Below are 16,054 nucleotides of genomic sequence, written 5' to 3'. Positions count from 1 at the left end.
CGTCAGTGTAGTGTTCTCAAACTTTTGCTGAACGCAGAGAAGTGTCTTCTTTTGCAGATTATTTTAAAAAGTGTAAAATAAAACAATTATTGAATTCCATTTCGCTTGATATCATAAATTATCAAATTCCGGGTCTGTGTTATCTGACTCAGCCTTCGTCTTCGGCAGATAGATCAGAGTTCGGCATTGATAATTCATGATATCATGCTCAAACTCATTCGATAATTGCTTAACACGCGATTCGTGAAGACGCCATTGTCAATGCTCGTCGTGCCTCACTAAGGAGCGAATGTGAAAATAAGACAGCTTTTTTTAATATTTTGGTCTACTTATGGTTTCAATTGGCATTAAGGGGTGCCTATTCATCCAACTATTTATTTGTTCACTCAGCTATTTTTTTAATGTACTTTTTGATTTTATTGGATTTCTTTTTACTTCTTTTTGTTTATTAGGCCGCTCAATCCACTTGGAAAACTATGCTGCATCACTTGTGAGGACAGAGCATACGTGTCTTAAGTCACATCGTCCACTTTATGCTATGTGAGAATATTCAATTTGTTATCTTGTTTTGGTGTGTTTGAGTGGCTTAGCGGAAATTAGTTTGGGAGCTTTTAAACTGTTAGAGCACGTTTCTTTCTTGCAAAATGTCTGTCTCTGCAGTTCATTACGTTTTTTACTGCGATCAATTTTTTTGTCCAAACGGAAAATTGGTATGAGTTACGAAAAGTAAGAAATGTTCTTTACGTCGTTTTCTAATTTGTCGTGACTGGAACGGATCGTTCAATGAGTGAGAACTCGGGGACCAAAGTGCACGACCCAAGTAACCTTTTTATCATAGTGGAACCACTCTGGCGCTAAATCTTCATTTTTCAAACAGTTCTCATTCAAGCACGAAAGAATTGGAAAATCATATTATGCAGGGTTTTCATGCAATATACCATTACCCTATTATAGAATTTCTGAGACTAAATGTTTCTCTTCTCGAGTATCCCACGTAGCGGGTACACAGATTAGTCATCCGTCAAGAAACATAGATACAGTTTCTACCTTCTAAACACGTCTGTGATTAAATCTCATTTGATCTTATAACTTTCACAGTGATAAAGAGATTATCCCCTTATTGTACCGCTATTTATCAGTTATCTATTTAGCCTTGAAGAGATAACTCATTGAACGTGAACTAAATGTTTTATAGCATGCAAATAGATGTGTTAATTCATTCAACAAGAATTTGCAGGGTTTTGTTTTCACAGATGGGCCGGGTACTCCCTGTAATGAAGTTATAGATGGGAATGTTCGGCCCAATAGGAACATCCTAATTAGACTTTCAAGAATTAAGGAAAAGAAAAATGTAAAGAAAACTCCCGTTATAGTTTTCAGGTCTGAACATTTCTCAGTCTCCCATAAATATTTAAGAGGTTCGTCAAGAAAGAGGTAAATTTTTTTCAGAAATATTTTCCTTACCGTTGTTTAAGGCATGTACAACGCTTCTTTGTCTCTTTCTCACGACTAAGTACACACTTCATAAAAGACAAGGGGTGCAGTGTATTCATTCTTGATCTTGTTCGATGAAATTTAACAGAATACTGGACAAAGGTCGTGCGGAGAAGAATAAGGATTTAACGGTATCAAGGCGCTCTGCACTTTTCACTACTGACCAACTCAGCAACCTTAACTTCTCCCCACGACTCCACAGCTTTTCCTTTTTCTGTCATACCCCCCCCCCCCCCCATCAAATCGCACACAAATTACGTATTATTCATTTTCCAAACACCTTAAGTACATAGATATCGGGACAAAAAAAAGAGAAAATCGAGATTTTCCTTACTCGACCTTTCAGGTTTTTGTCTTTATATTCTTTCTCCGATTTCTTTTTAGTATTGTCGATTTAAACTCATTAGAAAGTTGACTCGGAAAAACGAATGAAAACAAATACAACAAAACAAAACAATCCGTTGTCTTGAAAATGTAAGCACTAAATCATTATCGCTATTAGATTACATCTAATGAGCCGTACTATGATAAGACTTTGAGTGGACTAGTTGTACGAATTAATTAGAAATGAAATATTTGGTCTCATCTGTTTAAGATTCCCGCGGCTAAACGTTTGATGTTTGTGTTTAGTAAGCGCAGATGTATTTTTCATTTGGTTTTCCTTCTTACAGAAGTGTGGTATTTATGCGTGCATTTGAAACGTAATACTTATTAGATCTTTATTATCATAAGGAAAGCCAATTATCCTCTGGACGCAACTATCTATTGCTAACCTGCGAGAGGATCATTTCATTCTTCGGGTCAATTGGAAATGAATACTTTGAATTCTTCAAAGCACCGTAACCTCATACCACACATTTTACCTCTAGTATTTCCAATTGCTTCATTTACGAGACATGTCCAATAATTTTGTCGATTCGTGGCAATTAGCAGCAATTACAATGGAATTACAGCTTCCGTCCAGGATCATGGAACTCAGCAGCCATGGTCTGCCAATCATAAGAGAGCAATGAGAGTGTGTTTTTTTTATGAAATTGTATATCATATCCTGAACTTGACCCCTATATCGGAAGGAGGCACTCCAAACTTGGACCACCTTTGTTGGGCAAAAACAGCCAGGCCAGTTCAAGGCTGTTATGAAAACATATAAACACTACACATAAAAAAGCTGATCGTGGTATTAGGTATTAATGAAAAGGCTCTCTATCGCGTTTCCTTTATTCAGCTTTCTACCAATTTCTCTTGAGTTGCAAACTTTGAATAAAATCCGTTATTATCAACCTTCTGCAAGGCAATACCCCAGTAAAATGGGAAAATAACAGCCTTCACATCGCATACCATTAGCATTACCGAAAAGAATGCTCTCTTTACTCGATGAAAACCTTTTTTTACAGGACGTGTAAATCGGATATCCCCTTCATTTCGAAATATAACTATAAAATGAGGTTATTTACTAATATCTGATTATTAGAGTTTCTTTAAAGTAATATTCAGGCAATCCAACTCATCGCTCCATTACTGAGAGGTAAGTCGTTTTGGTGCGAGTTACATCAAATGGCACTTTTCAATGCCGTGGTACTCATCCACTCAGCAAGGACACTTGAGGAGGAAAAATGGTTTTCCGGTTCATTACATTCTTTTACTCGTAGATCACGCTATTTTACGTCCAACCTCCAAGTGCAAAGATGATATTTTTATGTCACGCGAACCTACCGTTCAAAGAGAGACAGAGAAATATCCAATTTGTCGACCGACCTGTCATTGAATTCCGCCTTTAAACAGTGGATTGGGTGCGATACATAAATACCTCTAAGTCTCGCAGTTTTGCATATTACAACCGGTCATCTGTGTCAATAACAGAACAGGATCAATTTTCGCCGCGTCAGTCAACCAGCAATCAAAAGCAGACAGCGCTTGAAGTCTTAAACTGAATTTTAATTTCGCAATAAGTTGAAACGTCCATCGCTAATGCAACCAAGTGAGATTGCCATCCCATTGGGCTCTCTGTGTTTGCTGGTCGTGGTTACTAACAGCTGTGTGTGCCTCTTGGTGTATTTACACCCCAAGCTAAGGACCTACACTAATGGATTCGTTGTGTCCCTCGCAGTGTCAGACATTCTCACAGGTGCGCTCCTTTTGCCTTTGAACATCGCTTTGCCGGCGCTCCCTGCTACGAGATACATCGTATGCGCAATTTTGCTCACAGGGGTTGCCAATGTTTGTTTAGTGACTTTAGACAGATACCTGGCTGTAAAGAAACCTTTCATTTACTATGTAGTCATGAGGAGACATTTCGTCAAATTCATAGTAGGTTCGTGGATTCTTCCTTTGTTTGTGTCAATTATTCCTCTCATTTGGAGGTTAGAACCAGGTATGGCTCACACAATCTACATGTTCATGATGCAAGGTATGGGCGTTGTTGTGCCGTATTTGTTTGTGTGCATGGCGTACTACCAGATATTTCAGCAAGCTAAGCTTATTGTCAGGCGCTTACGACGAGACAGCAGTATCGGAAGCTGGCGAGGAAAAGGGGACAACAAAACTAAATCGAAGAAAAACTCTAACGACACCATGGCTTCAGAAGCGAAAGTTGCCAAGATGTTTGCACTGATATCTATTTCCTTCCTGTTAAGTTGGACGCCAGTGTTATACTTGACCAGTGTTGAATCTGCCATCACTGACAAAGCCACTGTGGACATGTTATCGCCGCTTTGGCTCTTGCACTTCTCTTTGTTTACTGTCGCATTGGGCTCTGCGGTTAATCCAATAGTCTATTCATTCTTTAAACCCGACTTCCGGGGCATTATCAAGAGAAAATTTCCTAAACGAACTCCTACATCAACTCAGAAACAGGGATCAACATATGTTATTGATGTTTCTGTGATAATAAAGAACCTTGAAAATGAAAAACATGGCAAAGAAACCGACCTATGAGAACTGTGAATATAACGCTTGGAATTCATTAAACAGGACAGAATGCCGCCATTATATAACTTCAGTATGTGGGTGAAGAAAATTTGTCATTTTCTGGTTTGGCTTTCACTAATTGATCCCAAACCAGCAAAAATGCTTACTTGATACTACTACTTAAACAGCCCGTTACAAGACCGCCAAGGGCATGAACAATTAAATCCCCTATTAATGACTTAATCCATTTTTTTGCTCGTTCTTTGAATCATTAGTTATGTAGCTTATGTTGGAAAAAATAACTTAACACAACTCAGTGGATACATAATTCGTCAGTCTGTCAAGCAACCATATGTTGACAGCGTTTCATTTTTATGAATTAATTAATTTTATTCGAACGAGGAAACTGAAAAAGTATAAGGTATAAAGGTATAAAACCAGCGGCAGATATTCAATTAATAGATTAATTTGTTATTTACTTGCCATATGATGACTCGAGATACGGAAATGTTAGCCTCATCATTCAACACCCCAACCCTTATAAAGAAGTAAAACGTGTCGGATAAAGATTCCGTTTGTTCTTGTTGTGATAATCGGTTTAAGAGAATTCTTGCTCCGTGTTTCTCTAAAGGTAACTACTGTGGGGGGAGGGGAGGGGAGGGGGCTGAAATTAGATGAACACAAGAGAGTCAAAACATACAAATGCAAATGATAAAAAGAGTGACACAAAGATGGCTAGCTAGTGATAAATACTCATAAGAAGAAAAAATTGAATCAGTAACATCACATTATATTTTAAAGAGAAACAGAAATCGAAAAATGGCGTTAATGTTTACTATAATAAATGATAAAAGTCTTTATTCCATCATAAGATAAAACTACATATCTTATGTTACAATGAATTTGGAAAAACTACAGAAATCTACATACGTATTATGAATTAAAAAGTATGTCATTACAATAAATGGAGCTTAAATATCAACCTATTTACAAAGGTGTTCATAAAGCGCTGTGTATTAATTTTCGGGCGCGCGCAGCCTTTTTTCCTAAGATTGTGTACATATTACTTTTGGACAGGAATGATGTCCTTCAGGGGGTGGCAATCCGTTGATTTTAGTTTCTTCAAAATGTTTCGGTCTTGTTTGTTTAAAAGGTTCTTGATAAAAACTGGAAATGAAATAAAACCGCGTTTATGACAACGGTCTAAAAAAATTTGTACAACCGTAAGATCGGACTCAGATGCCCCATAGACTGAAAGTGCATAGCTAAAATTAGCCAAAACAATGGATATAAAAAGATGATCAATCTCTGCCTGAGAGTAATGTTCCTTTCTCAATGTTCGTAGGACGTGTAAACACTTGTTTGCTTTGACAAGCTTAGTCCTTACATGCTCATCAAATTTTCCGTCACTCTGTAAAGTTACTCCTAGTAAAACGAAGCTATTACATTGGGGAATATTATTATTTGGAGAGTAGAGTACATTATGATTTTTCTTTCTAACAACCAGCTCTTTACATTTGCAAGGGTTGCAGACCATTCTATTGTCTTTGCACCATGTTAAGAACTGTCCTACTAAGTCGGCAGACGGGTCACTATTCCTAGTGATAGGCGAAAGAATAGTGGAATCATCGGCATATTTAAAAAGCACAGGGCAACCATTAAAAAAAATCTCCAAATCGTTCAAAAATATATTAAAAAGATACGGTCCGCTTACACTACCTTGTGTGGTTCCTCTATTGACAGATTTCCACTGTCCTAAAAAACTTACAATGAAATAACAGTTGTGTTGTTAAAAAACACCGAATCCAAATTAAACTTTGTCGTTACATCGAAGATGACCGTTGAGTATTACTCAATTATCCTTTGCAATGTTTCTAGGGCTAAAGCGTTATACTTGACCAACATGATTTTTCCAAGAGTATATTTAACCCTTAAAGGTAGGAATTGACGGTTTATAAATTGATTGATTGATTGATCGATTAAATGTTTCATCGACGAGGCAAGACACAAGTATATCAATAATTTCGGCTCGCTTTATGATTGGCACTTCTACTCTGTATTTATTTACGCTGAGTAGCATCGACCTCTATCCAAAATATGCCTCAATATTTTACGAAAACGAGGGTCACAACAGTTACAACCATAGACAATCGTGTCTATATTTTTTTATCATGAAACATTCTTCTTGGCATTTTTAATTTACATATATCTTATTAACCAAGTGCGAGGGTCGTACTGGGAGAATATCGGCCCGAGGTCTTGACAGTACCGACCTCGCTGCGCTCAGTCCCTACAAAAAAGACGGAGGGCCGATATTCTTCCAGTACGGTCCCAAGCAAGCTTGGTTAATAAGAGATTTATTATACGACTGAAGTTCAAAGGGACACAAGTGCGGTATCATGCGGGACCATTCGGGACAGTGCCCGGTCCAATACTTAGAGAATATTGGACCGGCAATAGAGCATTTTGATTGGTTGATTTTAGTTATTGGCCCTCTGACTGCCCGAGTCGTGTAATAAAGCACATTATTATAACATCAAGTTACTTATATCAAAATTGAGGGAAAGCCCACGAGAAGGTAGGACCGTCCGTCTAGATATCAAATTTGGGAACAAATTTTTGCATACCTAACAACGCATTTCGTTTATTTTGAAATTTTTCGATTAGGAGAAAAAAATATCGCCTTCCAATCAATATTTTCTTGGTAATGGTAAACACTTGAAGGAAGGATGGCAGAAAAAAAGTAATTCCGTAGAGCTCTAAGTTTTAAAATTATACTTAAGAAACATTTCCATCAACCGAAGCGGTGAATTAACGATCCAGTCGGCGAACAAAAGATTAGGCATATCATAATTACAATCCTGCATTTTTATTGGCCAAGAATGTAATCATATTCGTTTGCGAATGCAATAAACTAAGAAAGGAAATTCTAACATCTGAGACGATCACTTACAAAATTGATGTATTTATAATCGAGTGGCTTTCGCTTTTTGAGGCCAATTATTGGACTGAAAATTTAAGAGATACTGAAAACTCACAATTAATTTGATTGCCCCATATCCGGTGAATGTACCTTTTTTGATATAAAGATTTAAACATAAAATATATTTTTCGGAGGCCGGCAGTAGTTTTCAAGCAATGTTGTTCGCAATTTGCGGCATGGGTTTAACAATACAGGTACAATTATCTTCAGAAGTGCAAAGAATGCCGCCAGGTAACAAAAGCATGGACGCGTGAGAAAAAAAAGAGTGCTCTTGTCGACCTTAGCATTATTCTATTTCTTTCCTTTAAATCCATTTTCTTTTTGTAATGAAGATAAGTTCTTTATCTATTTGATCAAGCGAGGGTGTAAACCTAGCTGACCTTTTGCATAAAAAGTGATTATAGCGTCCAAACGGTTGTTTTAATAAAACATTGTTATTATGACCTCTTTCACATGAGTGGGTCACCGATTTTAACAGAGAATGTTGTGAAATTTTTAGCCAATAAACTCTTTGACATGTTTGATTTTTTATAGAACCGAGTTTAATTTCGCCTTCAATTCGTTTACTCTAATTACAAATTACACTCGTGCGTGGTACAGCTGCTGTTCAGTGTACATTTGTAACAAGGTATACCAGTAGTAATCAAGATGGTTCTCAAGTGGAAAGTGGGCAATATTGATGCGGAAACACAACAGGCTTTCGACTTCCCTCCGTTTCAGTGACTCATGTTGGTGTTTTGCATAAATGAGGAGAACATTATTAAACGTTTATCTTGTTTTTGGCTTGAGTATGTCCATTAGTTGTCGTAGTATCCAAAACACGACTCTACTTGAGTCTATTTTAATGAATATAATCTACTTGCTCTATGGTCAGTTTCTTCATACTGAAGAAAGCTTTGTATGTCATTAACGAATCTTAACTGTTCTTTAGTGCATTTCAAAGCGTTGAACAAGAAAATAAATATTGTCTCATGTTTATGCGACTGAGTAGCACCACTGAAGTGGTTGGTTAGTTTTCTTTTTCAAAGAGCAATTAAGTTCATTTCCGATCTCAATGTTTATTGTACATTTCTAAATAATTGGTTTTCAGGATCGAGATGTTGCATACAAGGTGATAGGATTACCAGCACCGCAAAAATATCCGTAAAAGTATTCTGTGCAAAAAGTAAAAAATAGTACTTTCTAATAAGGCAAACTGAATGCAGCCAGGATCTAGCTTGAACGTGTTGTAATGTAATTCAATCGTACTCTGGGAAGCTTTTATTGCTTTTTAATGAGCTCTCCTGGGAGTTTACAATATATTCATAAAGGAAGGAAAACTAACAACATTGAAATCATCTCTGCTCTGCGCTCAGCACGGGATTAGGAAACCATCAAAGATTTTCAGGATGGTAGAATAAATTCATTGACTTCGCTTGAACACCTACAACGGACAACAAAAAAGTTAGGAATAATCTTGGCACTGGTGATCAATGGAAACATAGTGCGACCATGGCCAACTCTTTGGCGATTTTATCACACCAAAACAAGCTGTCCACAGAGATGAATACGTTTCTTGGGAAAACACAAAAGGAAGACAATTAGAGAGGTCAGCGCTGCTTCAAAACGTGCTCTGCCGATAAATGGCTGAAACTGATTTTGTGGTTGTGACTCTGAGCATTCTTTCAATTCTCATCGTTTTATCGAACCTTTGCGTTTGCCTCTTGGTTTATTTCAAGAAAGATCTTCGAAGCAACACGAACTGGCTAATGGTGTCACTCGCTGTATCGGACATATTAACAGGAGGAGTTTTGCTGCCTGTCTATCTCATCAAGCCATTTTCGATTGTAACAGGGTATTTAGTGTGCATGATATTACTCTCGGGCGTTGCAAACCTATGCACTGTGACCTATGATCGATATGTTGCCATAATGAAGCCACTGGAACACTCATATCGGGCGCCTACGAAACTCAAAATGGGTCTCGCACTCTCATGGGTACTTCCAGCAATTTACTCCTTACTTCCTCTGTTTTGGGAAACTGATCCTACCCGTAAAATACATAGGGCATACATGGTCTGCATGATGTTTTTCGGCATCATCCTGCCTTACATCTTTATTACGTTTGCCTATGTGCGAATGTTTAAGCAAGTTCGCCGAAGCCTGTCATTGAAGAAGAATTTGGATTCTCTTAGAGTGCACAAAAACGAACGAAAACGGTTACATTCGGAAGCCAAAGTAGCCAAAGTTTTTTCCATAGTTGCTTCAGCTTTTCTACTCTTTTGGCTGCCAATCGTCTACATAACAACTGCAGACATTATCTTCAATAGACCAAACATCATCCCATATGCACTGTCCATTATTTCCTTTTTCACCATAGCAACCAGTTCACTGGTAAATCCGCTTATGTACGCTTTTCTGAAACCAGATTTCAAGAAAGCCATTAAGACTTGCCTTCGTGATTGTACCCGGAAAGAAACAGCATCCACCATTCGCAATCTTCCGTTGGCCGCTTTAACCATTGGAGGGCCGGAAAGGATGTACGAAACCAAATTACATCATAAAAAGTCAGAAAAGACCGAGGAATTATTATCCAAAGAGAATATTGACTCTGAGGAAAAGTCTTCCCAAAGTTCAGCTCATTGTTAATACGTTTTTAAAAAAACTGAGGATAAATTTGTTGATTCAGTGCCTGACTGTATTTTCCCAGTTTAGTAGTACTACTGTTATCATTATATTTTTAAACAGGACATTGTTGAATTGTCTGTTCATAACAAATATGGCGTTGATGTAAAATACAGCTACAGCCACTCGCACAATAAACAACTTTTCGCTCGTAGCTTGAACCAAGTCATTGTCACTAGCTGACACATCTTTCACTTGATTTCAAAGGAAGGCCGACAAATCGATTCTATGGCAGTTGTTTTTGTCAAACTAGATAGAACGAAGGTTTTGCTTTTCTATGATCTTCCTTACTGAATAACTAAATCAGAAAAACAATTTCCATGGACATCAGTGTCTGATATCCGACACTAGTGTCCAAGATAAGACAATTCTGTGTAAAGTTAGACGAAGTCCAACATTGGTCTAACATCAGCCATCAGTGTTCAAATTCGGACAACAGTGTCCGCAATCAAACCATACTGTCCTGAAAATCGATAACTGGAGTCTCCCTAACGCTCCCGATTTCTTTTAGAATATCAAGAACTGTTTATATTTTTGTTATCGGGATCACTTTTGGATGATAATGCCCCCCTGATCCTGGATACTGCTGCACCTCCCTTTTAAAAAAAGCCAGATCGATTTCATATTTTGATTCTACGTGTAAGAAGCAATAAAAAATAACCTTCTGACTTAAAAAGAAAGATCTTCGAAGGTGGCGACAGTTGTAAAGGTAACTTTTACATCGAAAGCGGAAAAAAAATGATCGAGACTGAAGTCACGGTTTAAAATGCAGCTGATGGTGAACGGAAATCGGCTTTCGGACGTTCGCAGTCAGAAATCGTGCAGTAGGAAGGTTAAAAGTCGGAAATTAGAGGTCCAATGTCCGAAGTCGGAAGTCAAAATTATATGGCCAAAATTGAACTCCGAACTCCGAAACCAAATGTCCGAAAGTTGCATTGTATATAATTATATTTATCATGTGCTCATCAGAAAGTTAAACGATATAACTATGCTCGACAAAATTTACCCCGAAACTTACCCCCTTATTCATTTGTGACAATTAATCACAACCTGTGTGTTCTTTTGATATTCAAGGTATGCCAAGGGGGAGAGGGGGTGGGGGAAAGGGAAGGCCGATACATTGTCCTAAATGATTTTACTCTTGAAAATCCATTTTGGCCAAGACCAGCTACGCAGCTGCGTTTCTTTAAGAACTTTTATTGTAATCTCGGTGGTTTTCCCTCTTTACCGTTTCCTACGCCTCTTCCTCCCCACACTCTCTCCTCCTGTCTAGTAGCACTAAATAGGAATTAGAATACATTTTTTCCAAATGCTCTGTTGGCTAGATTCATCGCAGTTACTAATGCGTGGTTGATTTTGGGTCCTGCAGTATCCACGCCTTGAATGTTTAAATCAAAGTTTAAGTCAAAGTTTAAGATAAAAATCATTATGTTGGCAGAATTAAACTTGAAACAGAGATTTTGTAGACACAGGGTGCGATTCAGAAGTAAAACAGTTTTTCAGCTGCTTCCGAGAAAAGCGCTTTTGCCAACTCATTTCTTTCGCTATTTGAGGAGTTGCACGTGTGTCACGAGCAATTGGATTACACACCTGCCGCATGGTTTTTTTCATTATCAACCTATCAATTTTGGTTTGCTTTAGGTAAACCGATTTGTATTAGTGACAAGTTGTTTCTTTTAATTTTTCACTCAATAACTTCAAAGTCTTTCTTTTGCACACACATCTCCTGTTGGAGTCTCCAGGATCGGTCCTAAATGTGAGATAGATTACTAAAAACCGGTCATTTTGTTCCTTATTATTTGATTCCAGTTTTTTCTAAAATGTTTTTAACTAATAAATAAAATTGTCGATATCGAAACGTTAGTGGGATAATCACTGTCTCAAGCTTGCCAAGTTGTCTTCAGTCAGTATTTTAGAAGGCGCTTTAGTTATCAACGTTAATTAACGATAACATGATCCCCCTCAATTGTAAAAGTAAAGCAACGTAGGGAGTCCTTAATCAGTTATTCAAGTTGTCTTCTGAGGCTCTAGCATCAAATACAGCTGTCTTAACAAAATAAACTTAGGTGTAGTGAGTAATACTTAATACGCACAATTTTTGAATTCAGAACAATCGTACTATTATATACCTCATCATGGCCATGAAAATGTACGTGTGGTTAATCTTTCTTGTTCTGGCACCAAAACAGCAGGTAGAATGTTCTCCTTCAGGATCAACGGTATTGTTATGATATTTCAACCACCAATTTTCATTTGTATTTATATTTCATTAGTTGAAGATAAGTTGCTCGTAATTCAAAAATAACCAAAAAAAATAAGCCTTGAGGTTTCGTTAAAAAAAAAAAAAACATGTTTAAAATGTGTCACAAATGGTGGAGAGAGGAAACTTCTGAATGCCCCGGAAGGACCACACTTCACACTTTTAGATTTTGTGATAACGGCATTGTAACAAACTGAAAGCTTATTGAACTCCTATTGAACTCCCTAGTCAAACCAGGCCACATAAACTTTACTTCACTCCGAGTGTATCAATTCCTGTGGAAGTTTTTCATTCAGTGGTCGTGAGTTTTAATAGAGTCTTTCCGAGTGCTCAAAAAGCTTTTAAATAAAAACTATTCCATAATTTTGATTAGAGTTTTACAAGTGCCATCAAACCAGAAAATTATTGGCGATTTTTATATCGGTTTAATTTGGCCTTTGTTCAGGTCTGATTTTTTCTAACTTTTTAATGAAAGTCCATGATCTGCTGCCTCCACGCGACGAGTCCACATATTGCACCCGCAGCCAGAGATACTTCAAGCTACCGATTTGTAAGACAAATAGGTTCAAAAACACATTTATCATGGCGAACAGTTTTAATCATTAGTAGCTTTCTTAATTATTTGTATTGTGGCTTTTGACACCTCTCTTATTGTATTTTATTGTAGATTACATTTTGCGGCTTTTATTGTAGTTATCTTAGAGTAAGAGATAATTTCTTCCCATTGTAAAGTAAGTCGTATTTAAGCCGGCCCGGGGGCTGCAATGATTTTACTTCCTAATAAAGCTATCTATCTATCTATCTATCTATCTATCTATCTATCTATCTATCTATCTATCTATCTATCTATCTATCTATCTAAATGCAAGGTATTATATGGCTCAGTTAACTGAGCACCATAATAGCTTTTGTTCAATCTAAGCTCAGGAAATAAACTAAATTTTTCTCCTTTCAACGTTCAACAATGTTATGGACGAAAAGGAAGCGATCAGTGATGAAAAAGGTATGTTGTAAATACTGATTCTTAGACTATCAGAGTCGTGTATAATGTTACCAAAAGGACGTAAAGACAGCAGAGTGACAATAACTCTCGAAAAAGAAACAACAACTTTGAGTTTAAATTTACAAGACATGTTTCGACATTCTCATGTCATCTTCAGTTGCAAATGAGGATTTAACTGTTGTACATTTGAATTTAAATTAAGGTACGTTACAAACTACGTGTCAGGGCTTACGTTACATTTGAATGTTAAAAACGCGAAAAATGTAAATAGCGCGCGCTTGACTAGATCAAAAAATAAATAAATAAAATAATAATAAAAATAAATTAAAAGACCAAGGAACAACATAATTAAAAAGAAGGAGACAATTCTAAATGTTTCAATTGCTGATTAAGCCAGGTTTTTCCCACTTTATATGCAATGCCTCTTAAATTTAAATTCAAATGTACAACAGTTAAATACTCATTTGCAACTGAAGATGACATGAGAATGTCGAAACATGTCTTGTAAATTTAAACTCTACGTTGTTGTTTCTTTTTTCAGAGTTACTATCAGAGTCGTGTTAAGATTTAGTACGAGTTTCTATGTATGTGCAATCGGTTCCAACATCACATTATTAATTAATAGAAAAAATGCACTTATGCACTTTTACCAAAGCTAAGATATACTTCTGATATGCATACGTAAACGTTCCTTGTTAGAAAATGCCACGCGTGTCCCACTAGGTCGTAGAGGGGTTGGACTTGCCCACCTGCACACTCCATGTAGATTTAGATTTATCTGATGAGTTCTTTTCAATCAGATGGTAAGGGTAAATGAGGTCGTTCTGTCATTTGACTGGCTAACATTTTGTTGTTTTTGTTGCTGTTGTTGAAGGATAATTCATTATTTCGCTTCACACCTACTTTTTCGGTCTTTATTGACACTTACACCAGTTTCCTAAACCTTTTAAGGTTTTAAAGACCCATTTTCCCAGTCAGGATTCACCTCTAATGTCAAGAACACTTTTTCCAAATCTTGATAAATAAACGCTGTCTTGACTTAATTTGATTCTCACTACATTGATAACTTTAAAAATCAACAGGCGTCTCTTGGGCGCGGAGTAAGAGAAATTTTCTCCAGTTTGGCCTTATGATCCTTTGCGAGGTTGGAAGAAACCCGTTGGACTATAATGGCTATGGATGTTATTGTGGCCTTGGAGGGAGAGGAACGCCGGTGGATGAGATCGACGAGTAAATATCTTGTAGCCTCTAAGGCCAATCATGGGTACCGTACTAAATAAAACATGCTGAAACTTAAAAAAATTAGAATTTCTTGTAAAATTATATTCTTGAATTGATGTCGTAAAAGTATCGCTACTCTACGTACATACTAAAGTTCTCTTCGTAAATGCCAAAAAAATCTTTTGATATATTTTAAATGCCTTTTGTTTCGGAGGTGTTGCTACATCCATGATCAGTGTTATATCGCCATAGAGAAGAGTAATATTTGCAGTCCATTCCCAGTATTGTCCATTACATACAAGAGAGATGGCTGTAGTAAATGTCGTAAGTATACTACTACTAAATAATTTGAACGATTATTCTACATTAGCTTATTTGGTTTATTGGTATAACCAGTAATGCGTGATTGTATTTAACTTTTGATTCTTATTTTGCTCAGTGAAGAGTATTGTTAATTTTCCTGTTGCTACTTTTGTTATCGTCTATCATGGAAAACTAATTTTTGCCGTTTTTTTACTTTCTTTTTAATTGATATGAGATAACGTCTTCAATATGAACTTGGTGCTATATTTTGAACGACAAAATAGGCTACCGTCTCAGGATAACTGCGACTTTAAGAAATGTGTTGAAACTCAAGGTCTCAGAGCTTATCTAGTTAGGGTCCATCTAAAAGCAGACTGAAGTAGTTAAAGTGGATCGAAATCATTCGGTGATATCTCGGGAACATCACCTTGTTGAAGCCTCAAAAAACGGCACATGCATTTCCAGAGCTAGTAGTATTCATTATTAACAGTAGTCTTCAAAGAATTTTCAATGAGGTTCAAAAATTCAATGTTTCACATATTCTTCAAGAACTAAGTAACATATCACATGGAGGTAAATGCTTTAAGTCTGGATCTATTGCGTCCTTCTATATATATCGTCTAGAATTGGTTTTGATGACTCAGAAATACATTTCAATTCAATGGTCACTTTACAATTTTTTTCCAGGAGGGTACTCGAAATGGTATCTGTTCAATGGGAAGAACTCTCGCTGCATGAAGGAGGTCTGTGAATGCGACAGGGAAGTGGTACAATGCTATAAAAAGTACAACTCCAAGTTCCGAAATCAGTACAAAGGCCACGATCAATCCAAATGCTAGAAATCTGTTCCAGCAATGTTAATGATGATTATTGCCTTATTGTTGGGTTACTGCCATGGAGATTACTGTTATTATGAGCTTTAACGAAATATAATTATACGGGAATCAGTATGTGAAGGATTGTTTTTCTCTGATGTATGGGAATATGAAACTGAGTGGTATGACACTTAAAAGTATAGCATCGAGAAAATTATTCCTCGATATCGTTTGTGTTTGAGGAAATTGAGATCGAGCGGATCGAACCTCAGGTTGAAATATGATGTTTGCGAACCTTCGAAAACTCACGATAGAGTTTCTAAAAGCTTTTTTCCCAAAACCCACCTCCAAAATACGCGCGATTTAAGTCTATAATTTACCAGATATTTTCTAAATGTGCTTCAC

General features: G+C 36.9%; 3 protein-coding genes across 5 annotated transcripts; all 3 read left to right on the top strand.

Annotated features, from left to right (window-relative positions):
- Nucleotides 1-2,303: 2,303 nt before the first annotated feature.
- Nucleotides 2,304-6,325, top strand: LOC148741571 (octopamine receptor beta-1R-like). Of its 2 annotated transcripts, XM_088742576.1 has the most exons (2): nt 2,306-3,619; nt 3,806-6,325. In XM_088742576.1, the coding sequence occupies exons 1-2, from the start codon at nt 3,463-3,465 to the stop codon at nt 4,426-4,428; spliced, it is 780 nt and encodes a 259-aa protein (XP_088598702.1). In that variant the 5' UTR covers nt 2,306-3,462; the 3' UTR covers nt 4,429-6,325. The 2 variants fall into 2 exon arrangements, with proteins under 2 accessions (XP_088598693.1, XP_088598702.1); XM_088742567.1 differs by having other exon boundaries at nt 2,304-6,325.
- Nucleotides 6,326-6,711: 386 nt separating this feature from the next.
- Nucleotides 6,712-10,201, top strand: LOC111345600 (octopamine receptor beta-2R-like). Its single transcript, XM_088742539.1, has one exon. It carries the CDS (start codon nt 9,007-9,009, stop codon nt 10,009-10,011), a length of 1,005 nt encoding a protein of 334 aa, XP_088598665.1. The 5' UTR covers nt 6,712-9,006; the 3' UTR covers nt 10,012-10,201.
- Nucleotides 10,202-12,130: 1,929 nt separating this feature from the next.
- Nucleotides 12,131-15,784, top strand: LOC111345610 (phospholipase A2 A2-actitoxin-Cgg2a). 2 transcript variants are annotated; one of them, XM_022952893.2, is made up of 5 exons: nt 12,131-12,266; nt 13,289-13,310; nt 14,393-14,540; nt 14,746-14,855; nt 15,522-15,784. In XM_022952893.2, the coding sequence occupies exons 1-5, from the start codon at nt 12,183-12,185 to the stop codon at nt 15,671-15,673; spliced, it is 516 nt and encodes a 171-aa protein (XP_022808628.2). In that variant the 5' UTR covers nt 12,131-12,182; the 3' UTR covers nt 15,674-15,784. The 2 variants fall into 2 exon arrangements, with proteins under 2 accessions (XP_022808628.2, XP_088598773.1); XM_088742647.1 differs by having other exon boundaries at nt 12,133-12,239.
- The last annotated feature ends 270 nt before the right edge of the window (nt 15,785-16,054 follow it).

Source organism: Stylophora pistillata, chromosome 1, assembly GCF_964205215.1.
Source record: "Stylophora pistillata chromosome 1, jaStyPist1.2, whole genome shotgun sequence".
Taxonomy (NCBI): domain Eukaryota; kingdom Metazoa; phylum Cnidaria; class Anthozoa; order Scleractinia; family Pocilloporidae; genus Stylophora; species Stylophora pistillata.
The sequence above is the reverse complement of the archived record's forward strand: the minus strand, read 5'-3'. Positions and strand labels throughout refer to the sequence as shown.